General features: G+C 43.6%; 1 protein-coding gene across 1 annotated transcript; it reads right to left on the minus strand.

Moving 5' to 3' along the window:
• Positions 1-1,789: 1,789 nt before the first annotated feature.
• LOC137425818 (uncharacterized) lies at positions 1,790-23,079 on the minus strand. The gene is made up of 7 exons (XM_078775196.1): positions 23,012-23,079; positions 22,874-22,930; positions 22,544-22,633; positions 22,317-22,449; positions 13,763-13,790; positions 12,788-12,877; positions 1,790-3,629 (listed from the first exon to the last, which is right to left on the minus strand). The coding sequence occupies exons 1-7, from the start codon at positions 23,077-23,079 to the stop codon at positions 3,130-3,132; spliced, it is 966 nt and encodes a 321-aa protein (XP_078631322.1). The 3' UTR covers positions 1,790-3,129.
• Between the last annotated feature and the right edge of the window lie 851 nt (positions 23,080-23,930).

A 23,930-nucleotide genomic window follows, 5' to 3' on the forward strand; every position in this document is an offset into this window, starting at 1 on the left:
CCAATTGATTAAGAAAATATTTTATGACAATCTTTCATTGATTTTAATTATGCATTTAATCAATCAAATATTGTGGACCTCTCCCTCCAAATACAGTCTCTATGAGCTGCACAGCGGTATTGCCGGGCGCCAGGGGCACCCCGGCAATGCAGCGCAGGTGTACATTTAATTATTTGGCATGGGGGCGGTGTACTTTGAATGTATCTGTACTTGTCGATGATTTTGTAACATTTAATGAAGGTTGAAGGTTGTTTTTGGTTCCATTGTCAGTGTAATTTCATTATCATCGCGTATCACTGGGAATTAGAATATGTTCTTCATTCAAATTTTCAATCACCTGTACTTGGAGGAGGTGTTGTTGTTGGTTCTGTGGGTGTCGGTGTCGATTCTGTGGATGTTGTTGGTGCAGTTCCAGTGCTTGTCTCTTCTGCAGAACACAACATTTTCATCATTGGTTGTGTTGTGATGATCAATCATAATTGTGTGAAGTTGTGTTGCTGCAAGGGATGTTGCTGGTTCCGACAGGGTGCATAATTCACGTCTCGTGGTGGCAAAGGGTATTATTGATGATTTTGTGACATTTGATGAAGGTTGAAGTTTTTTTGGGGTTCCATTGTCATTGAAATTTCATCATCATGACAGATCACTGAGAATTAGAATGTGTTCTTAGTTCAGGTTTTCCCTCACCTGTACTTGGAGGAAGTGTTGGTTTGGATTCTGTGGGTGTTGGTGTGGGCTCTGTGGATGCTGGTGTGGGTTCTGTGGATGTTGGTGTGGGTTCTGTGGATGTTGTTGGTGCAGTTCCAGTCCTCGTCTCTTCTGCAGAAAACAACATTTTCATCATTGTTTGTGTTGTGATTATCAGTCATAATTGTGTGAAGCTGTGTTGCTGCAAGGAATGTTGCTGGTTCCGACAGGGTGCATAATTCATGCCTTGTGGTGGTAAAGGGCATTATTGATGATTTTGTTGCATTTGATGAAGGTTGAAGTTTTTTTGGGGGGGTTCCATTGTCATTGTAATTTCATTATCAGAGCATATCACCGGGAATTAGAATCTGTTCTCAATTCAAATTTTCCCTCACCTGTACTTGGAGGAGGTGTTGTTGTTGGTTCTATGGGCGTCGGTGTGGATTCTGTGGATGTTGTTGGTGCAGTTCCAGTGCTTTTCTCTTCTGCAGAACACAACATTTTCATCATTGGTTGTGTTGTGATTGTCAGTCATAATTGTGTGACGTTGTGGTGCTGCAATAAATGTTGCTAGATCTGACAGGGTGCATAATTCATGTCTTGTGGTGGTAAAGGGCATTATTGATGATTTTGTTACATTTGATGAAGGTTGAAGTTGTTTTTTTTGGTTCCATTGTCATTGTAACTTAATTGTCAAAGCATATCACTGAGTATTAGAATGTGTTCTTGGTTCAGGTTTTCCCTCACCTGTACTTGGAGGAAGTGTTATTGGTTCTGTGGGTGTTGATGTGGGTTCTGTGGGTGTTGGTGTAGGTTCTGTGGATGTTGTTGGTACAGTGCCAGTTCTTGTCTCTTCTGCAGAAAACAACATTTCCATTCGTGGTTGTATTGTGATCATCAGTCATAATTGCATGAAGTTGTGTTGCTGCAAGGAATGTTACTTCAGGGAGTTTTGGGTCTTCGGGGTGTTTTGGGTCTTCGGGGTGTTTTGGGTCTTCGGGTTGTTTTGGGTCTTCGGGTTGTTTTGGGTCTTCGGGGTGTTTTGGGTCTTCGGGGTGTTTTGGGTCTTCGGGGTGTTTTGGATCTTCGGGGTGTTTTGGGTCTTTGGGATGTTTTGGGTCTTCGGGGTGTTTTGGGTCTTCGGGGTGTTTTGGGTCTTCGGGGTGTTTTGAGGACTTTGGGGTGTTTTGGGTATTCGGGGTGTTTTGGGTTTTTGGGTATTCAGGGTCTTTTTGAGCCTCAGGGCCTTGAAGGGTATTTTGGGTCTTTGGGGTGTTTTGTGCCTTTGGGGTCTTTGGGGTCTTCAGGGTATTTTGGGTCTTCAGGGGTCTTGGTGGTCTGAGGGGTCTTGGTGGTCTGAAGGGTCGTGGGGGAATTAAAGGGTCGTCAATGGTCTGAGGGGTCTCAGCAGTCTTAACGCAATTAAGAGGGTTAATTAAGAGGGTGGTGATTTTATTTGAAGAAGAAGAAGACGTTATCCTCACATATAAATATAGCGACTTAACCATATGCGTTTGCTCTATTATAATAAGATTATAATATGATATGGAGAAGACAAATTAATAATTTGATCAAAAAGTCAAAGGTCAACATCATACAAAATCGTCAATGTTTTGAAATTTTAAGAATTTGCATATTCAGTCACTAAATTAGTTCACCAATCAAAAGCAAAAAGCCATTTTTTTCCCGATCAAAATGTCAAAGGTTAAGGTTGCATAAAATCATAAATTTTCATCCAATTGCCCAGAAAGTTTAAGAGTTTGCATATTGGGTCACGGAATTGGTTCACCAATCAAAGGCTATGAGCCAATTTTTTTTTAGATCAAATGGTCAAAGGTCAAGGTTGCATAAAATTGTCAATTGTCATATGATTCACCTGAAATTTTAAGAATCTGCATGTCAGGTCACTAAATTGGTTCACCAATCAAAAGCTAGATGTTTATTTTTAGATCAAAAGGTCAAAGGTTATGGTTGCATAAAATATCAATACGTCAGGCATATCAAATTTGTCAGCGATGCAATATGACCCAATTCATCTAGGGTAACCTGTGTTTGGTTCAGAAGGTCAAAAGGTCAAAGGTAAGGTTATAAATCATCAATCTCCATCTGATTGACTTGAAATTTGAGCAGGGTTTGCATATTGGGTCATTGAAGCCTTTTGCTTTTAAGGTAAAAAGGTCAATGACGCATAATGTGTCAACATTTTAGTATTTTTTTTAGCTGTTTTCGTTATGTTCAGCATGCGGAGGAAGAAGTCCAAATACAAAGCGGACACGGGTGGGCTTTGCATTTTCAGATGCTTTCTTGTTTCATTTATTTTCATGATGATGTGCTGTTGCTGGTTCTTTTGTTCTGCTTGATTAATGTGTTGTGAGGATAAAGTGTATTACTCTTACTGTTGTTGCCTTTGATGAAAAACATACTCTTGTAGAAAAACAAGATTTACATTATTGGTTTTGTAGTGTGAACTTTTATAATTGCATAAATTGTTTTTGCATCAAATACATTACTGGTGTTGATGTGCTGCCTGATTGCTGTTTGATATATTTTGATTACATGTATGGTATTGTAAGCTGACATCACTTTACCATCACGTTTTGTTGATAAAGTCACGTTGAATCCTTCAACATTTTGACAGGTGCTGAAGAAAAATATCCGCATGAAGCTGGATGGTGCTGTTATTGTTCGATTCTTGTGTTTAGAATGGCACATTGTTATGTTCCTTGTTGTTGTTTTGGTGAAGCCCACAGCTAGCCAATCTAATGCGCATACATCTTCATTTCTTGGAACGAAGTCAATCTGCAGGTCTGTCACAGTCAGGACTACACGCTCTCCAACAGGTGCAGTAATATCCCATGTGCAGTTAATATCCCTGTGTTTTATAACAGGATAGCCAGGAGAGGACAGCCATCCTTCTGCAGAAAACGTCCCACCACATGACGCTGCATGGAAAAAAACAAAAAAACATTCAGCAATGTACATTTGAAAAAAAAAATGGAAGTTATGATGTTTACCATCCCCAAAAATCCTGTTTTCTTTGAGAAACGTTAGTTGTCCTTTTCCTCCCATAAAAAAAAAACCATCACAATATCAATGTATTTTTGTTGTTCATTGCAACATCCCTTCCGTTCGCTAAGTACAAACTTACACATATGAATCATTGAGCCAAACTTTCATATATATATTCTCTGCCCAAAAATACTATTACGGTTTTTAGAACCTTCACTTTGTAAAATAATAAGCCTTGTAAATAATTCCCTGTAAATATCCCCATCTTCCAAAAGGTCAAAGATCGCACCCTAGATAGGCCACGAGCAACACGTAGGACACCATCGGATCTTCTTTAGTTATTTCATTAGTATGTGTTTCAGGTAAGGATCTGTGCCCAATAGTTTGACTCTGCGTTGTATTAATCAAATAACCTAGGCCCCTTCTCAAATTCCCATTCCATTCATTTTGCGGCGTAATCTGCCCTCCAAATCATATTGCGCTACTCTACCAGCCGCAGCAAGACGCCATTACGCACGCGGTCAAGTTGGAGAAGAAGGGGGGAGGAGCGCCAGGAACATAGGCGTGGCCCCATCAACGCGTCACGAGGGGAGGTACCAATGAACCCTCGCGACCAATCCGGGCCGAGGCGTGTTCACCATTGGGCGGACCCAAGGGCGCACGCGGGTTGATACGCGATGATGTAATAAAAGCGCCGCCGCGGACTACTTCCAGAGATGATCGGAGATGTGCCCGGGAGAACGAGAGAGCCAGATGAGCCCAGTGGATGGTAAGAGCAGATGAGCAAGACCAAAGAGAGAGAGAGAGAGAGAGAGAGAGAGGGTCGGTCCACTATTACGACGATAATAATCGCGCTGCTTGCCGGGTTTCGCCACGAACCAAAACGTGGACCGGAGTGGAGCGTGCACCTGGAGCGGGACCTCAACGCCTGTGCCATCTGCCTGGACCCTTCTCTTCCTTCCCACCACCACCTTTTCGTGTAAGTCAGTTTGTGTTGTCCTGGGCATGATATTTAAGACTGTTTAAGCTTGCCCTGTGTCCTTTTTCTCCTCTGCTTGTACATTCTTTCCCTTTCGTTTCCTCTTTTATTGTACAGTATAGTAATAAATTATATTTGTTCTTCCTTACCTTCTGGTTTCCTCTCGTCCGATCGCTTTCGTGATTTCTCCATTGAATAGCTGTGGCACGATTAAAACCGCTCAGAATCGGGTTCGTCTTTTGTTAACGGCCCGAGTAGCAGCTCGCTTCGCTCGGCGTATCCATTAACGCTGCGGCTCGGGTGGAAATTATCTCCTCGCTTACGGCCGGTCTTAGTACGCAGGTATTTGGGACTTCATTGACCAATGACCCTGGCTACTACCGACCGGAAGTGACGTCATAACTCCCAGGATTGGGGGGATCGGCCAGTGTAAAAGACAAGGGGATTAACCCCCCCTTGGTAAGGGGAGCGCCGACCCCCGGATCCGCAACAATTGGTGTTGGGGAGTGGAATTTGGGACCCGAACCAAATTTTGGACACTGTGAAAAAATTTGGTCAAAATTACGAGTGGCCAAAATTTAGTATTAATATCCAAATTGAGTCGTGCCATGGATAGTCAAGGCGATCGGATGCCGGTGGGTGAGATAGAAGAGGAGGTAGAGTTGACCTAGGACCCCAGGGAGGAGATGGGAGAGATAGAGGAGGAGGTTGAAGAAGGTGCGGTAGTGGGGGTTGCAGGCGCGCAAAATGGCGGCACCTCGCACGTGGTCACGGCAGCACAAAATGGTGGTGCCTCGCACATGGCGGCAGGGGCTGCGCCCGCTGCGCAAATGGGAGGGATGAATATGCAAGACCTCATTGCGCAGCTGCAGGCAGCCGTACAAATGGGGGTGGGAAACCAAATTGAGCAATTGGGAAGCCAAATTGGAAAGTTAGACAGCAAATTTGGGGGATTAGAGAACCAAATTGGGGGATTAAGGAAAGAAATTGGAGAAATGAGGGCCGATAGTGAGAGAATGGAAAATAGAATGGGCAATCAAATTGGGGGGTTAGAAAATAAATTGGTAGGATTAGAGGGCAAATTAGGGGGCCAATTGGAGGACGTGGGTAGCCAAATTGGGGAAATGAAGGACGGGATAACGGGATTAGAAAATAGAATGGCCACCCAGGAGAACCAAATGGAAGGGGTGAGTAATGGGTTAACGGGGCAAGAACACAAGATGGGAGGCAAATTGAGGGAAATGGGGGAGCAATCTGCCCGGGAACTCAAACAAATGGGGGAGCAGACAGAGGAGGTAAAAATTGGACTAGAGAACAAATTGGATACCCACAAGGGGGAGCTGGAACAGAAGAGGGCGGCATCTACCAAGGGAATAGGAGAGATGGGGGAGGATATAAGGCGCGGGGTGAGCGAAGAGGTCGGAGTAGTACGCGACGAGGTATAGCAGTGTGAGGGCCGCATGGAGAAAGAGGTGAGGAAGAGTACGGCTAGGTTACAGGGGGGCATAGAAGATCTGACACGAGGAGTAGAGCAGCTGACAGTGGGGCAAAAGGAGTTAGGGGAGCAAGTAGAGAAGAACACAGCTGTGATAGGGGGGCTGAAAGCGACACAGAAGGAGATAAAGAAAGAACTAATGGCGACGAAGAAAGAATGTCAGACAGTACACAAGGGATTGACAAAGTGGCTGGATGAGGTAGCAGAGACGATGGAGACAAGAGAACGAGAAGTCAGGAAGCACATAGAGACGACTAAGGTGGCCTTAGAAGAAGAAATTGAGGGGGCGCACCGGGAAATAAACGAGTTGAAACAAAAGTTAGAGGAAGTGGAGGAGGGGGTGAGCGAAATTAAGAAGAGACGGATGGAAACTAAGAAGGAGCTGAGGGAGGAAGTGATGGATTATGTACAAGGTCTGTGCTCAAATCGTGATGATGTACTTGCTAACCAGATAAAGAGTTTGCAGGTGGCGGAGGAGGAGCGACGAGGAAGAGGCGCCGAGGTGAGTGGCGATATGTTCGGGAATGAATATGATGCGAGGGGAGGTTCAGCGAGCTTGGGTGTTGGTATGGACCCGGGCGTTCGTGAAAGGCCAATGGTGAGGTGTGCGACTGGTACGGAGTACGTACCAAGGGAGAGTGCACTAGGGTGTGTGCAAGAAAGGTGTGGAACCGAGGAGTGTGTGAGTGTGCCTGGGTGGTGTGCATGGAGAGAGAGTGCGGTGACAAAATGTGCGGAGTGTATGGAGACACATGGATGTATGAGTATAGAACGGGTAGCGTATGGATGTGAGAATGCAATCTGAGCATCGACGTTAACCGGGACAGCGTTCAGGCTGACGTATAGCCGACGCGAGCTCTCGGTCCGTGACGGGCTTTGTGTGCTGCGGGAGCCGGCGGGGATCGGTGTCGCGTTGCCCCTGTTCGGAGCGTCGTGCACGATTCGGGCCGGGCCCTGCCCTGCACGGTCGATTCCGCGCTTTGCCAGGCAAAGCGGGCGGCACGGTTCGAGGGGAGGTAGGAGGGGTCAGAACAGCGCCCCCTTGTGGTGGCGGCACTCCGCCCGGGCAAGGCTGGGCCACCGCGCATGGGAGCGCAAGGCCCTGCGTAAGGATGGTACTTGGAGCCTTGGCCCGACAAACCTCCTCCCCAGAATCGATGCCGGACGGACCCAACCTGCAGGAGACAAACCACCCGAATTCATTGCTCGGCTTTTCGAAGCCGAGCTGTGATGAAAATGTAATGACGTACCGAGAGGCTCAGAGTAGTGGACGGATGGTAGTGACAGGGAAATTGATGGCAAATGGTATATGGTGTAGAGGGATGGTAGATTTACCATCCCTCACATCGTATCATGGGGGGCACATGAGCTATAGTTTATGGAGTTATGGTTGTACAAACTAGCCCGGGAGGGTTAGGTTAATGATTAGGGATCTAGAAAGATGACCATAGGGACAAGATTTAAGTAGTGACATTGATACCTGTAGTGGGGATGCAAAATAGATTAGATGGATGATAACGACGAGGGAGTGCTTCGTATAAGGGAAGACGGGGAGCACGAGTTTCAGAAGGGAGTAGTTAGTTAGATGATGCTGAGTGTGTGTGGTAGTGTGGAGAAATTGTGTGGGTGCCTCTTGAGCTTGGTGAAATGAGGAATTGGATGGGAACCACCGTGTGCTTGGGCTTGGTGAAATGAGGAATTGGTATGGAAGTCCTTTGTGGTGAGCATGATGAATGGCATTGCACTGAGTGAATGGCTTGCAAGGTGTGCAAGTGCAATACAGGTGTATGGAGAATGGTTGCATGGAATAGATGGTCTGGAATGAATGGTGTGGAGTGAGTGGAGTGTGGAATGAGTGGAGTGGAGTGGATGGTGCGAAAGGGTGAGTGGGGGAAGGATGGACCCCCTTCATGAGTACCCGGGTAGGGTAGTTTAAAAGTAGGTAGAGGGAATAGGTAAATTGTGGTTGGATATTGGCATCTGTGGTGCGGGTAGTTGCACAGAAGTGTTGTGTTGGGTGCATTAGTGGAGTAAATTGGCTGGGCGTGTGGCCTGTTAGTGTGTGTGATTAAATGGGCACTCCGCCACTGTTAGTCTGTCGGCCAGGTGAGGCCGCAGGTAGGCTCTGGGAGCCAGTATTAGTTCAATGGGGCCCGAGGATCCGGAGGACGGACCCGGGTAGCCCGACGCCAGAGAGGGCGGTATGGGGTGAGAGCGCCAGAGGGCCTTCCCCAGGTAGGTTAGGGTGAGGAGCAGGTAAGCTCGGGAGGCAACTACAGTGGCGGAGGGGGGCAGGTGAGCGGACCTGCTGGGAGTGCCACACGACCCAGCCCGGAAATTGTGTGAGGGCCCAGGGTGAAGAATCGGGGGAGTGACACCCCAAATTGGTGAGCACCACAGTTTGGTCAATGGGAATTGGTTTTTAGAACCACATAGTGTAAAATGGCCAATAGTTTGGCAGGGAAAGACCCCGGGTAGTGTAAAGTGTGTTAAAGTCATTTAGAAGGTAGTTAGGATTGAAAGTCTCTTCGCACCATCCGCATCCACTCACCAAGGTGGCACGACTCCACACCACCGTCTTTTGCTAATGTCTGGGCTGTAAGATGCATCATGACGTGGGGGTGAGATTGTGCTTGTGATTCCATCTCTTCCTCCTTAGGAGGGATTGATGAGGAATTGATTGATGGCAAATTTGGGTTTAGAGGGATTGATGATGAATTTGGTATTAGGGGAGATATGGGGAAGACAGGACGTAGAGACGAATTTGTAAATTGTGTAAATACGGGGTAGGGGCAAGGGTAGATTAGGTGAAAGGGGGGTAACGTACGCTAGGGACGAGCTTTCTCCGCTCGCTCTCCAGCGCACCTCACTCTTCATTGCCTTGTGTTGATGTGTACTCTTGCGCCCTTGCACTCCGCTAACCCTGCTTTGTCTTCCTTCCCCACTCATGGACCCTGGTCTTTGTGTGCCGAGGGGAAAGTGTGCAGGTGTCTGCAGTTGTGTGCCCGCACCCTCGCTGCTGCCTGCCTGGACCGGTACCCCACTTATGGACCACACGGTTGTGGCCGAGCCCCACTTTATGGACCACACGTTTTTGTGGCCGAGCACCACTCATGGACCCCACGTTTTGGGGCCTGGCACCTCTGCTGGGGACCGGCCATTGTGGGCAGCGAAATCTTGCTTGCGGACCACGGTTGTGGTGGCACCTAAGCCATGCAGGTGGACCACCCTTAGTTGGCCCCTGCTGGCCGTAATTAAAATTAAGTGAACGCGTTTTGTGCCTTTTTTTTATTACCAAATAGGCAGCAAGAAAGAAAACATCCAGAACCATCGGCCCAGCAGAGAAGAGAAGACGCCATTTGCATTTTATTATTGAAATGTATGACTGTGCACTGGATGGTCCTTTTCATGCATCGTGTTGTTTTTTTGTGCATAGTGGTGCTTTGGTGCTTTTGGTGCTTATTTTGGTGTTGGTGCTGGTGGTATTGGTACAGTGCAAGGACAAGTTCTGGTGTGCAATAGAGAAGCTGATGGAAAACATGAAAGATGTGGAAGTTGTTGTGGTAGGAGGAGACCTAAATGGACATGTGGGAAGGAGTATGGACGGTTTTGAGGGAGTTCATGGGGGTTACGGATATGGTGTGAGAAATGGAGAAGGTGAAAGGATTTTGGAGTTTGCTGATGGAGCCGATTTGTTGATTTGTAACACTCAGTTCCAGAAAGGGGATAATAAGCTTGTTACATACACGTCAGGTGGGTCGACGACAACCGTTGACTACCTGATGGTGCATAGGCGAGATAGGGGGAACCTACGGGACACAAAGGTGATCCCGGGGGAGGAGGCTGTTTCACAGCACCACTTGGTTGTCTGCGACATAAGGGTGAAAGGTGCGAGGAGAGTTCGGCGGGTGAAGTACCAACCGAGAATGAAGGTGTGGAGGTTGAAAGAGGTGACAGTAAGGGAGGCATTAAAAGAGAGGCTGAGTAGGGTAGAGGATGATGTGGTTGAGCTTGAACGTGGTTGGATGTCAATGAAAGATAGTCTGTTGGGAGCCATTGGTGAGGTATGTGGATGGACAAAAGGACCACCGAGGCACTCGGAAACATGGTGGTGGGATGATGAAGTTGGAAAGAGGATTGATGAGAAGAGGAAGAAGTTCAAGGAGTGGCAGAAGGCGAAGGGTAGGGGAGCGGAAAAAGCAGAGCATGAAAGTTATAAGGCAGCCAAGAAGGCTGCAAAGAAAGAGGTAGCAAAGGCGCAGGAGGCATGTAGGAAAATGTTCGGAGAACGCTTGGATTTGGAAGAGGGTCAGAGAGTGGTATTCAGGATTGCAAAGCAGATAGCGAAAGAGAGGTGTGATGTGATGGGGGTGAGTTGCTTGAAGGATGAAGTGGGACAAATCGTTGTGGACCCAGATGGAATTAAAGGAAGATGGAAAAGATATATGGAAATGCTGTTGAATACAGAGAATGAATGGGATGGCAACATAGAGAGTAACCCAGTTTTAGGACCGGCAGAGAAGATAACTGAGGAGGAAGTTGAGGAAGCGATAAAAGCAATGAAGAGTAGAAAAGCGGGAGAACCGACGGGAGTTGTAGGAGATATGTTGAAGGCAGCAGGAAGTTGGGGTGTGAAGAGAATGACAGAGATCTGTAATCTGGTGGTGAAAGAAGGCCGCATTCCGGTGGCTTGGGAACTGAGTACCCTCGTCCCTCTATTCAAGGGGAAAGGTGACCCTCTGCAGTGTGGCTCGTACTGAGCGATAAAGTTATTGGAGCATGGAATGAAGGTATTGGAAAGGGTGTTGGAGAGGAGGATAAGGAAGAAGGTGAAGATCGACGAAATGCAGTTTGGATTTATGCCAGGAAGAGGAACGACAGACGCGCTCTTTATTGTGAGGCAGTTGCAGGAGAAGTACATGGAGAAGAGGAAGAAGTTGTTTCTTGGGTTTGTTGATCTGGAGAAAGCATTCAATAGGGTTCCATGCGAAGTATTGACATGGGCATTGAGGAAGTTAGAAGTGGAGGAATGGTTGATCAGAGTAGTGATGGCAATGGACAAAAGAGCGTGCACAGCTGTAAGGACGAAGGACGGGAACAGTGGTGAGTTTCAGGTGAAGGTGGGAGTGCATCAGGGGTCAGTACTAAGTCCACTACTATTTGTAGCTGTGATGGAGGTGCTGGCTCAGAACGTAAAGGAGGGTTTACCGTGGGAGTTGTTGTATGCAGATGATCTGGTTTTGATTGTGGAAAGTATGGATGGACTGAAGGAAAAGATGAACAAGTGGAAGGAATGTATGGAGGCAAAAGGTCTGAAGGTGAATATAGGAAAGACGAAGGTGATGGCAAGTGGTAAAGCATGTGGTGAGGTGAAAAGAACTGGGAAGTGGCCATGTGCTGTGTGCAGGAAGGGCGTCGGAGTGAACTCCATTCAATGTACAATGTGCGCTGAGTGGGTTCATCAAAAATGTAGTGGTCTGAGAGGGTCAATAACCAGTGTGGCAGCTACATTCAAATGTAAGGTGTGCACATAGGGAGCTGCAGATGGAGGAAATGTTGAGTTGGATCTTGGAGACGGCGTGAAGCTGGAAGGTGTGAAAACATTTTGCTACCTCGGAGACATGCTGAATGGAGAGGGTGGATCAGACTCGGCAACGGTTGCTGGAGTGAGATGTGCATGGAAGAAGTTTCGGGAACTGAGTGGCATGCTGACGAGGAGGGGAGTGTCGTTGAAGCTGACGGGAAAGGTGTATGCTGCATGTGTGAGAAGTGTTATGATTTATGGGAGCGAGACATGGGTCATGAATGTGGAGCAGCAACGAAGGCTGGAAAGGGTGGAAATGCGAATGGTTCGGTGGATGTGCGGAGTATCGTTGAGAGAGAGGAAGACAAATGATGAATTGCGAAAGATGATGGGAATAGAGCCTGTGATTGATGCTGTGAAGAGGAACAGGTTGAGGTGGTTTGGTCATGTGTTGAGGAAGGATGAAAGTGACTGGTAGAGAAGAGTGATGGAAATGAATGTAGAAGGAAGTAGAGGACGGGGAAGACCGAGAAAGACTTGGCTAAAAATGGTGGAAGAAGAAATGTGGGAAAGCGGGTTAACAAGGAGAGATGCAGAAAATAGGGCAAAATGGAGAAGATCGTCAAGGGGACCGCAAGGCTAACCCCCGCTCTAGCAGGGAAAATGGCCTTAAAATGCATGTTGTGTGTTGTTGTTGTCTCCCTCCCAATGCAGTCTCTATGAGCTGCACTGCGGTATTGCCGGGTGCCTGAGGCGCCCCGGCAATGCCGCGCTGTAGGATATTTAATTATTTGGCACTGTAGGATATTTAATTATTTGGCATGGGGGCGGTGTACTTTGAATGGATCTGTACTTGTTTTCTTTCTTGTTTTCTTTCTTTCTTATTTGTCTGGGCGATATCTCAGCCATCCTTTGAGCTTGCAAGCTGAAATTTCGGCACAATAGTGAGCAAGTACTTTGTCAAAAACGGTGTTTTTTGTTTTTTGATCAGTCAATTAATTGAATTTTGGGGGGATCCATTGTCATTGTAATTTCATTATCATAGCACATCACTGGGAATTAGAATCTGTTCTTCATTCAAATTTTCCCTCACCTGTACTTGGAGGAAGTGTTGTTGTTGGTTCTGTCGGTGTCGTTGTGGATTCTGTGGATGTTGTTGGTGCAGTTCCAGTGCTTGTCTCTTCTGCAGAAAACAACATTTCCATCATTGGTTGTGTTGTGATTGTCAGTCATAATTGTGTGAAGTTGTGTTGTGATTGTCAGTCATAATTGTGTGAAGTTGTGTTGTGATTATTTAGTCATAATTGTGTGACGTTGTGTTGCTGCAAGGAATGTTGCTGGTTCCGACAGGGTGCATAATTCATGCCTTGTGGTGGTAAAGGGCATTATTGATGATTTTGTTACATTTGATGAAGGTTGAAGTTCATATTTTGGTTCCAATGTCATTGTAATTTCATTATCATAACATATCAATGAGAATTAGAATCTGTTCTTCATTCAAATTTTCCCTCACCTGTACTTGGAGGAGGTGTTGTTGTTGGTTCTCTGGGTGTTGGTGTGGATTTTGTGGATGTTGGTTATTTTTCATAAATCTATTTCTGTGAGCCGACAGGGAGGGCACTTACCGTTGAGCTGTCTTGTCTGGGTGTATTTCTCGCCCCAAATATAACCTGTCGGATTGATTATTTGCAGAACAAGGCATTTCTTTAAACGGTTGCACTGTCCTTCGCATGTAAGCCAGATGTACTGTCTGTCAGCATTTGCTGTGGACATGAAATATCCAACGGTTTCTTTCAAAAAAAACACTTGGACGAACACTGGGCCCCTGGGCAAATTACAAATTTCTGCCCAAATCAGCTCCTTAGTATAATTCCTACAAACTCCTCAACACAATTTGTTTCATTTTCATATTGTCACCACAACAACATGCTTTTTAGTCATAGTCATTGGTGTACTTTACATAAGATCTTGTTATAAGTTCGACAGAGTTTAACAAAAATGCAAATTGAAAATAAAACTTGCAGTGTGCCAGCATGAAAGCACCATGCACAGTACAGTACTTGCTTACCTGGTGAAGATGTGGTGCCAAAGGAAATCTGGAAAGCAAGAGAAAAGACAATTTTTTTGCAAAGTGATCAACAACATTCAAACTTCAAACAAACAAAGTCAGTAGAACTGAGAATGTATCAATTCCTCCGTACACACGCCCTCACTCAAACATTTCCCAATATTGAAATAGCTCTTCAGATATATCTGTCGATGATTGTATCGAATTGCAGTGGTGAAGGTGAGAGGTCCTCCTGAAAACTAAAACCTATCAAAAGACGAGGTCAGAAACCAAATGGGACAACATCGACTTTGTCTTCCAATGATGAGCAGAGAGTGAAGTACTGAGAGGACTCAACATCGAATATCATTGACGAGTTTCGCCAAAGCGATCCAGGAAAAGACCGATGCAATGTGTAGTTCTTTCTGTGGAGAATCTGCCTGCAACACCTTGGAATAGAAATACAAACGATGGTCTTACAATTAAATTGCACTGTCTTGTCTTTAATTGATGTCCTGTCAATTTAGTTTCCTCCACCATCGAAGGTGGATGGTGGTTATGTTTTCACCCCTGCTGTTTGTCTGTGAGCAGAATATCTCAAAACGTCGTGGAAGGATTCAGACGAAATTTGGTGGACAGGTTGGGTGTGTGACAAGGACGAATTTATTTGATTTTGGTGAAGCTCCAAATCAGACACCGAATTAAAAATCATTTTTAAAGTGATTCTTCACTATTGAGAGATGAAGCCAAAAACAGTATTGTCAAACCTCAACATTCGTGGTCCCAACGTTCATGGATCCCGCATATTCACGGTAAAAGAAATATATATATATATTTTTTCATTTTTACACAACAGGACTGGACTCCTATATTCACTGCCACAGATATTAATTCAGGCTGGGAATTCTTCCACAGAAACCTGCTCTCTCTTATGCACAGATTAATCCCATCTTGTCTTCAATTATCTTACTCATCCTACCTCTCTTGGTACTCTGAATCCTGTAGTGCGGCAGTTGCTTTAAAACAACTTGCATTTTCTTCCTGGAAGGCAAATCCAACTGAAGACAACCTCAGATCATGCCACAAAGCCCGTAACAGGTGTGTCTACTCTCTGGAGAGCCAGAAAACAACATCTGTCAAATCTCTAGAATGTTCCTTCAAACTTGTCTCCATCCTATAAAACCTGGTGGTGCCCTGTCAAGGTGTGCACCATCTGCCCTCTCTGTGATTTGCCCCCCTCAGGTATCTCCAGGGCACACGCAGTCCAGCAGCAACCTCCTCCAATTAAAACTGCCTAAATCCAGAATTACTACTCAACTACACTCATTTATTCCTCTTTTTTCTGCCTGTGGAACCAACTTTCATAATCTCTTCATTCTCAATCTTCCTTCCAGGTTTCAATGCAGCTGTTTATAACCATCACAAGTCATTAGAACTGAGATAACCATCACTCTCATCCAAACCCATGATAATTTCTCCACCTGTCCAAACCCATGATAATTTCTCCACCTGTTAAACCACAACCTACCCCTCCAAAGCACTTTGCTTATGTATCCATCTCGTCCACCCTTTGTGTTCTCTCTTTATAACAGGAAACTTAACATTATCAAAGCGGAGTTGTATAAAAGCGTGTCCAATGAAAGCGGGGTTGTATCAAAGCAGGGTTGTATCAAGGCGTGTCCATTGAAAGAGGGGTTGAATGAAAGCGGGGTTGTATCAAAGTGTGTCCAGTGAAAGCGTATCCAATGAAAGTGGTTTGTTATTCCTATAGTTTATTCTCTCTCCCTTCTTCTGCAACCGTTGGTCCAATTGGCACAAAAGTTTCTCAACAAGTGACTGGCTAAACCTGTATAATTTTTTATTGATAATTATGACGTCGTAGGTCATGTGGTATGGGCATCATCTTGGAAAAAAAACCTTCAACCTTCCCCCTCTATATCTAAGAAACGGCTCAATGGAAAACATTGAGTCATGGCTCATTCTAAAGGACTCTGCATTGGGACCAAAAATATGTTTATTTCGGAGATTAAAAGTGCTAACGTTATGAGGTTAGAATTCGACAAATAGAACCCTTGATGCCACGAATATGATATTTTTTGTGCATGACCTAAGTGAAAAACAAATTAGAATCCAAAACGTTTCAACGTCATAGGTCACATGTTTCAGCCGCCATCGTTTTTCATGAAAAATACCAAAAACCCATTTTCTCCGAAACAGCTGGACAAATCAAGGCCAAACTTTGCATGCATGACCGCATACCCATAACAAACAAAACTTTTAGGGGCTGTGATGTCATTGGTCACATGGTTTGGGAGCAATGATTTTTAGAAGCATAAACCTTTAAAACCTATCTCCTCCCTCATTTTTGAACATATCGAGTGGAAACTTCAGAAATATGTTCCGCATCTCTGCATGCTAAAATGCCTTTTTGGAATTCGCAAGAGGTCACATGGTTTGGCAGTGATAAATAATTCAACGGCAATCTCAAAAACCTTGTATCTATTGAACCGCTTCATTGATCGACATGAAATTTTAAAGGAATGTAGAAGGGGTCAAGTGGAATAAGTGTGTAAAATTTCATTGGGACCAAAAAATATGTTCATCTAGGATATCAAAACTGCTAACATTACAAGTAGTCAGGTGGAGGAATGTTCTATTATGTTAGTTAACAAATATAATTATGTTAACAAATATAATTTCGTTCAAAATTTTGGTAGACTAGCAAAACTATACATTTCTGGAATACTCAGCGCATGAGGAATCCAAAAATTAATGTTTGCATTTGCATAGACACCTTTGCGAAAATGACCCTCAGGACAGTGATGAAGAGTCAGGTTCACTATGTTAACAAATATAATTTCGTTCAAAATTTTGGGAGATTAGCAAACCTGTACATTTTTGGAATCATCAGAGCATGGAGAATCCGAAAATCAATGTTGGCATTTGCACAGACACCTGCATAGCCGCCATTTTGGATTTCAAAATGGCCGCCATAAAATACATATTTTGCGCTATCTCGGCTTCTAGTCAACCTAGAAACTTAATTAAATATGCTAATCCTATGTTTTCTGGGTTAAGGAATCCAATAAAGGCCTCAAAATAGTGCTCAGGATTATAGAAAAGCAACAAACAAAGGTAATTGAAAACCATTGTCTTTATATTTGTGATATAACTGTATTACATAATACATGATATTGCAAGTCCTTTGAAGTTATAGGTATGGGTTTATAAAGCAAGAAAGCAGCCTTGTTAGTATCAGATTGAACTATAAGTCCTATACACAGGATCTACTAGGTCTACACCGTTCAGGAATATGCTTTTACAGATCTTCATCACTGTCCTGAGGGTCATTTTCGCAAAGGTGTCTATGCAAATGCAAACATTAATTTTTGGATTCCTCATGCTCTGAGTATTCCAGAAATGTATAGTTTTGCTAATCTACCAAAATTTTGAATGAAAAAACATAGTGAACCTGACTAAAGGTTAGAATTCGACAAATGGAACCCTTGATGCCATGAATATGATATTGTTTGTGCATGACCTAAGTGCAAAAAAATTTAGGTTCAAAAGTAATTATGATGTTCTTCGGTCACACGGTACGGGCGCCATCTTGGAAAAAACGCAAAACTTTGCACCTATATATCTCCAAAACTGCTGTGTAGAAAAGAGTGAGACATGACTCGCTGTAAAGAACTCTGCATGCAGAATAACATATGTGAATGATGATGTCGTAGGTGCCTCCATTATGACGTCCTAATTCGACAAGTAAAAAAACTTCATCCGACCACGATTAAATTTCTTGAGCATCATCTACATTGAAATACATTGAAATACATTGAAACAGAAAAAAAAAAATTATGACATAATCGGTCACGTGGTTCGGCTGCCATATTGTTTAAGGGAAAAGCCTTAAAAAACACTAAAAACCCATTTTCTCCGAAACGACTGAACGAATTGAGGCCAAACTTTGCATGCATAATCACATACCCAAGACAATCAAAAAGTTAATCGACCATGACGTCATAAGTCACATGGTTTAGGTCCTAAACTTTAGGAGATATGTGTTTTGAAGCATAAACCTTTAAAACATAGCTCCTCCCTCATTTTTGAACATATCGAATGTAAACTTCACAATTATGTTCCGCATGTCTGCATGCTGAAATGCCCTTTTGGAATTTGCAAGAGGTCACATGGTTTGTCAGTGATGAATAATTCAATGGAAATCTTATAAACCTCATATCTATTGAACCACTTCACTGATCGATGTGAAACGTTAAAGAAATGTAGAAGCGGTCAAGTGGAATAAGTGTGTAAAATTTGACCATGATTGGCTGTTCAGTTTGGCAGCCAAAAATAATTGAAGGGATTTTTTAAAAATTCTCTTTAACCACTTGATTGATCAACATGAAACTTTACAGGAATGTAGAAGCGGTCAAGTGGAACAAGTGTTTTGAAATTTCAACAAGATTGGTTGTACGTTCTGAAAGGTAGCAGTTGTTATTGTGTGAAGAAGAAAAACTATTTTTTATCTTCTCCACTCATGTTACTTTTCAGTGTAGCTATAATTATGATGAAAGTGGGGTTGTATGAAAGCAAAGTTGTATCAAAGCGAGGTTGTATCAAAGCGGGGTTGTATCAAAGTGGAGTTGTATGAAAGCAACGTTGTATCAAAGCGGGGTTGTATAAAAGCATGTCCAATGAAAGGGGGTTATATCAAAGCGGGGTTGCATCAAAGCGTGTACAATAAAAGCAGGGTTGTATCAAAGCGTGTCCGTTGAAAGAGGAGTTGTATGAAAGCGGTGTTGTATCAAAGCGGGGTTGTATCAAAGTGTGTCCAGTGAAAGTGTATCCAATGAAAGTGGGATTGTATGAAAGTGGGAAGGCAGAGGAAACCGGTCATCACTGCCAGCAGTTATAAAATGGCAGTTCTAGTTCGCTAATATTTTCTGTAATAAAAAACATTATAAGTTGAAATACAGAACGTGTCCATTACAAAATTGAATACATATATTTATTTAAATATAAATAACATAACACTCACTCACCTGTGATGTTATTTCAACTTCTAATGATTTTATTTGGATGAATACACAAGGGGCCCCCTATCTTGAATGTGCCGTGGGCCAAAGCCTTAACCAACACTGATCACATGTGCATAAAAATATGGTAGAACATCAGATGATTAAGGGGTCGTCCCATGTTGGGTTTTAAAGGGAAATCGTTTGACTCTGAGTGAAGGTTTCTCGGTGAAGTAAATGGACAAAAAGCTAATTAATCAATGGACAGAATTATTTGTGGGTTATATTGTTTTTTTTCTGGAATGTGAGAGAACCAGCCACACTGCGATTATACACCACCTGTGAAACTTTGTGCTTCCACTCAAACAAGACATCATCAGAGCATCCTTCTGTACACCTCATACGTACGTAGTATGTTCACCTCATATGTAGTATGTTCATAAAAAGATAGTGCAAGCATTCACTCACACCTTTCAGGGTGTTAACATCCAAAACACCCCGAAGACCCAAAAGGGCCTGAAGACCCAAAATATCCCAAAGGACCCTGATGACCAAAAAGACCCAGAGACCCAAAACACCCTCATACCCAAAAGACCCAAAAGACCCCGAAGATTCAAAAGACTTCAAAGACCCAATAGAACCAATATAACCCAAAGACCTAGAGGACCCAAACCCCTAAAGACGCTTAAAGACCATGAAGACCCAAAAGATCTCAAGGACCCAAAAAACCATTAAAGAGTTCCCAGGTTCCATAAGGAGTCCCAGATTCCATTTGTAAGGAAAATTTGGTTCAAATGGGGTGTGTCATCTTTATGGAGTTTGCCATGAATATCAGTTTATAACATAATAGTAACTAACTGTTAAGACTGCTAACGTTTCTCAATGAAGTAAATCGACGGAAAGGAAATTAGACGTTGACAGAATTGACAGGAATTTTATACTTCTTCAAAGTTTTCTTCTGGTACAGTAGTGAACCAGCCACACTGAGATTATACACCACCCATGAAACTTCGTGCTTCCACTCACATAAGGCATTGTCAGAGCGTTCCTTTGTACACCTCACATATTAATAAATATCTAGTGGAAGCATTAGTCCCAGTCCCAGTCCCAGAGTCCCAGTTTACATTTGCAAGATAATTGGTTAGTAAGTGAAATAAAAATCGTTTCTTATTTTTACTTTTCAAAGATTTTTCTTTAAAAGCATAAGCCATTAACTGTTAAGACTGATGAGGTTAAAACTGCTGTCCCATCTGTCGATATTAGTTGGTGGAAATTAAAGATCACACGGTGTCCTTCGCGGAGAGTAGGTGAGCTATCGCCGGCACCCTAAACAAATTACAAATTCCTTCCCGAACCTTAGTCGAACTCAAGCCTGACTTTTCGTGAAATACTTGGACAAAACCTCCCCTGACCAACCACACAAGAACATGGCAATAATTGTGGCCGTTAAGAAGAAGTGAGCATATACATGTATAGATGAGAAATTAGCATCAACATCTCAATAAGATTAACATCACCAGATGTACAGCAGAAATGAAGAGTGTGGTGTTACACAGTAGCAAAAATTTCAGACAAGTCATGTTGTGATTCGGACAAGTTAAATACGTATATCCCTCCCTTTCTGAAGGGAGAACCAGGCTTGAAAGTTTAACCCCTGCTATGTTCAAAAGATAATTCAGATGAATAAAATGCCCTCCATTAAACAAGACAAATCAGCCAAAAAGGTGATGATAAAACAGGAAATGCATGCAACTAGACCGGTACTCGGTAGAGTGCATACCTGCACCAGGGTGAACAGTATACATTTTGTATCCCAATGATAGGCGCGATTTGCATCCGGACCTTACCCAAAATCGAATTAGCTTGTTCATGTAAACTACAAACTCAATCACCCCGTTTTTAGCTCACCTGGAACGGAGTTCAGTGGAGCTTATGCGATGGCGTGTTGTCCGTCAGTCCGTCCGTCAGTCCGTCCGTCTGTCCATAAACACTTTCAACATCTTCTCCGAAATCGCTGATGGGATTGTGACTAAATTTGGCACAAATTCTATTTGTTATGTTGTGACTAAAGTTTGTTCACGGCATTAAAAAAAAATCGTGGTCTACCAGGGGTCAAAGTGGATCCAGGTTTGACCCCCTAAAATAGGAATTTGCTTTTTCCTCTAAAACTACCAACACTATTTCGATTAAACTTGACCACAACTTTCATCACCCGTGATGTACCGAAGTTTGTTCACGGCATAAAAATATATATATCAGGCCCTGAGGGAGTCTTCGGGGTGGGGGGGGGGGGTGCCCCCCAAAATAGGTATTTGCTTTCTTCTCAGAAACTACACGAGCAATTCCAATGAAACTTGACCACAACCTTCATCATCCGTGATGTACTTATGTGCGTGATGTAATTATGCGATGGCGTGTTGACCGTCAGTCCGTCCGTCAGTCCGTAAACACTTTCAACATCTTCTCCGAAATCGCTGATGGGATTGTGACCAAATTTGGCACAAATTCTATTTGTTATGTTGTGACTAAAGTTTGTTCACGGCATTAAAAAAAATCGTCGTCTACCAGGGGGTCAAAGTGGATCCAGGTTTGACCCCCTAAAATAGGAATTTGCTTTTTCCTCAAACTACAAACACTATTTCGATTAGACTTGACCACAACTTTCATCACCCGTGATGTACCGAAGTTTGTTCACGGCATTATAAAAATTGGGGTCTGAGGAGGTATACGGGGTGGGGTGGGGGGGGAGGGAGGGTTGTCCCCCAAAAGATATATTTTTTTGTTTTTTTGTTTAAAGTCTTATAACTATGTTAGTATGATTCTACATGCTGCCCTGTCTCCTAGCAACGATTGAAATTGGTTTTAAATACCTTTAGTCAGTGTAGTATACTGTTTATTCTACCAGGTGAGCGCCCAAGGGTGTCACCCCTACGTTTTAATAATCCGTCCACAACTCTGAAATATCTTGCTATAAATCGTTTTTGGCCCCATCTCTCAATGGTGAAGAAACACTTAATTTAATCAATTCGCCCTGGTCACACACTTAACCTGTCCACCAAGTCCATAACTTCAACAACTTTAACAACCGTCCAAAACTTTGAGATATCCTGCTCACAGACAATCATGAATAAAAACATAACCTCCATCCACCCTTTGGTGGTGGAGGTAAATATGGATGCCAATCAGAAGTTCAAATGACTATAGTGGTCAATTCTTCGCTGAACCTGCTGGTTAGAATTTTGAAATTGATTATGGATGGTAACAAGCAAAAAAAGTCTACCATGCAGTGTAACGTTCACAAGCAAGTAAGTGCAAGAATATTGGAGCCGCCGGAATAATGTCACCTTTGTCAGAAGTCATTGGTCTCGAGCGGAATGCAAAGCCAGATAATGGTCCAATAATTAATTAATCCCTTGATTATATATTGAGCCGTGGTTAGAAAACTGGGACACAAAAACACAAGCACTAAACATAAAACATCAAAATAGATAACATTATGGATACAAGTCAGGTAAAAAGTAAAGTGCTGTTCCAAGACAACTGAAAGAACATCACACCTGGATTAGCAGAAATAGCTGCAGGAATGCCCAAAAGGGAATCCTGAGCCTCCATTGTCTTTGCATCGCCGGCCACATATGCCGGGATGAAAACTGTTGACAGGTGAGAAATGCTGGTAAGCGCAAGGTGAAACTTTAATCCTTGCAGAAAGGTAGCACACAAAAGGGTGCCAGTATTGGCTGAGGGAGGTGAAAAATGCCCTGTTTTATACAGGCTGAGGAAGTACAAGGAGGAGGTGACATTCAAAATCGTATCTACAATATCTGGTTTAACTGGCAAAGCAGGGTTGATCAGGTTCATTGATGCTTCATCATATCTAATCGTATACAGTTTCAAAATGCAAGATAAAAGCGAAGGGAGGATTACGCAAGGGAACTCCCACTCCTCCCTCATGGGGAGGGTGTGGGAGGGGGGGCGGGGGGGTGGTGAGTGAAAAAAAACAAACAATGTAAGTGGTGTTGCAGTCAGGTCATACAAGATCGCTGGGAGAAGAATGTGGACTTCGTGGTCAGAATGGATTATTGTAATACCATAAAACATTCAATTAAGGGAGAACCTTAGATGATCCAAGTTTAATGTGAATTCAAACAGCAGATTATTCCAGAACTTTGCCCTTGGTTATTTTCCCATCCATGAAGTTACATTCATTTCATTTCATGAAGTTACATGGATCATAACATGTAGATTTCCACACTTAACAGATAATGCAGAAAACATAAGGGCTGAACGGCAGAGGGTGATATTGACACAGCAAAGGACCATAGAGAGTTGTGATGCGCAGAAGGATGGAGAAATGGGGAACGAATGAGCACATGGAAATAAGCAAGGACAAGGGAACCGAGTGGGCTGTGTAGGAAAGCAAACCGTCAGCAAACTTGGAGATTATTAGCTTGCCGAACCGCTTTGTTGAACATGAAACATTTGGGTACAATCTACCTTTTTTATATCTTATAGTACGATGCAGGGTATACTCTCGTTAATAATGGTGGACTTTCTGGTGAAACACTGCTACCGCTCCAGAAGGGAAATACCTAACCTTCCACCCACCACCATGCCTTAGACCTGTGGAATCCCTTAAGATGGAGTAAAAATGGAGTTGCAAAGTTAGTAATAATACAAATCAAACAAGAAAGAGCAATCAGGGATTGCAGACCCTCACCAGGAGTTGTGTGGTTTTTGTACTTTGGGTCCTCAGGGTCGTTTGGGTATTTTGCATCTTGTGGGACCTCTGGGTCTTAAAGGGTGTTAGGGTTGTAAAGGGTCGAAATTGTAAAGGGTCTTCGGGATCTCAAATGGTCAAAGGGATTTTTTTATTTTGTTTTTTTGTATACAAGATCGAGGCTCGTGAAAGAGCTAACATTAATCATGCAAAAAGTCAAACCGACACAAACCGACACATAAAACACAAAATAAGGGGAGCGGTGGACAAGATGGGGAGAGAGGGGGAAGGACACAAACACAACATTTGAGAGCAGGGACATCGAGAGAACTGTGGGAGGGAGAGGGCTTGGGGGGAGGTGGGAGAGGTATAAAACATATGGACACTGCAAGGACTTCCAGGAAAGAAGTTGGAATTTCGAAAAAAGTGTATCTGGGGTGAATTAGCGGGGGTA

This window comes from Myxine glutinosa, chromosome 4 (genome assembly GCF_964187855.1).
Source record: "Myxine glutinosa chromosome 4, kmMyxGlut1.1, whole genome shotgun sequence".
Classification (NCBI taxonomy): domain Eukaryota; kingdom Metazoa; phylum Chordata; class Myxini; order Myxiniformes; family Myxinidae; genus Myxine; species Myxine glutinosa.

Coding starts and splice junctions, on each gene's coding strand:
- LOC137425818 (XM_078775196.1), bottom strand. CDS start 23,079: ATGGTCCTTTGCTGTGTCAATATCACCCTCTGCCGTTCAGCCCTTATG. Junction 22,931..23,011: donor TTTTCTGCATTATCTGTTAA/GTGTGGAAATCT, acceptor AAAATAACCAAG/GGCAAAGTTCTGGAATAATC. Junction 12,878..13,762: donor TGGCACCACATCTTCACCAG/GTAAGCAAGTAC, acceptor TGTTTTCTGCAG/AAGAGACAAGCACTGGAACT.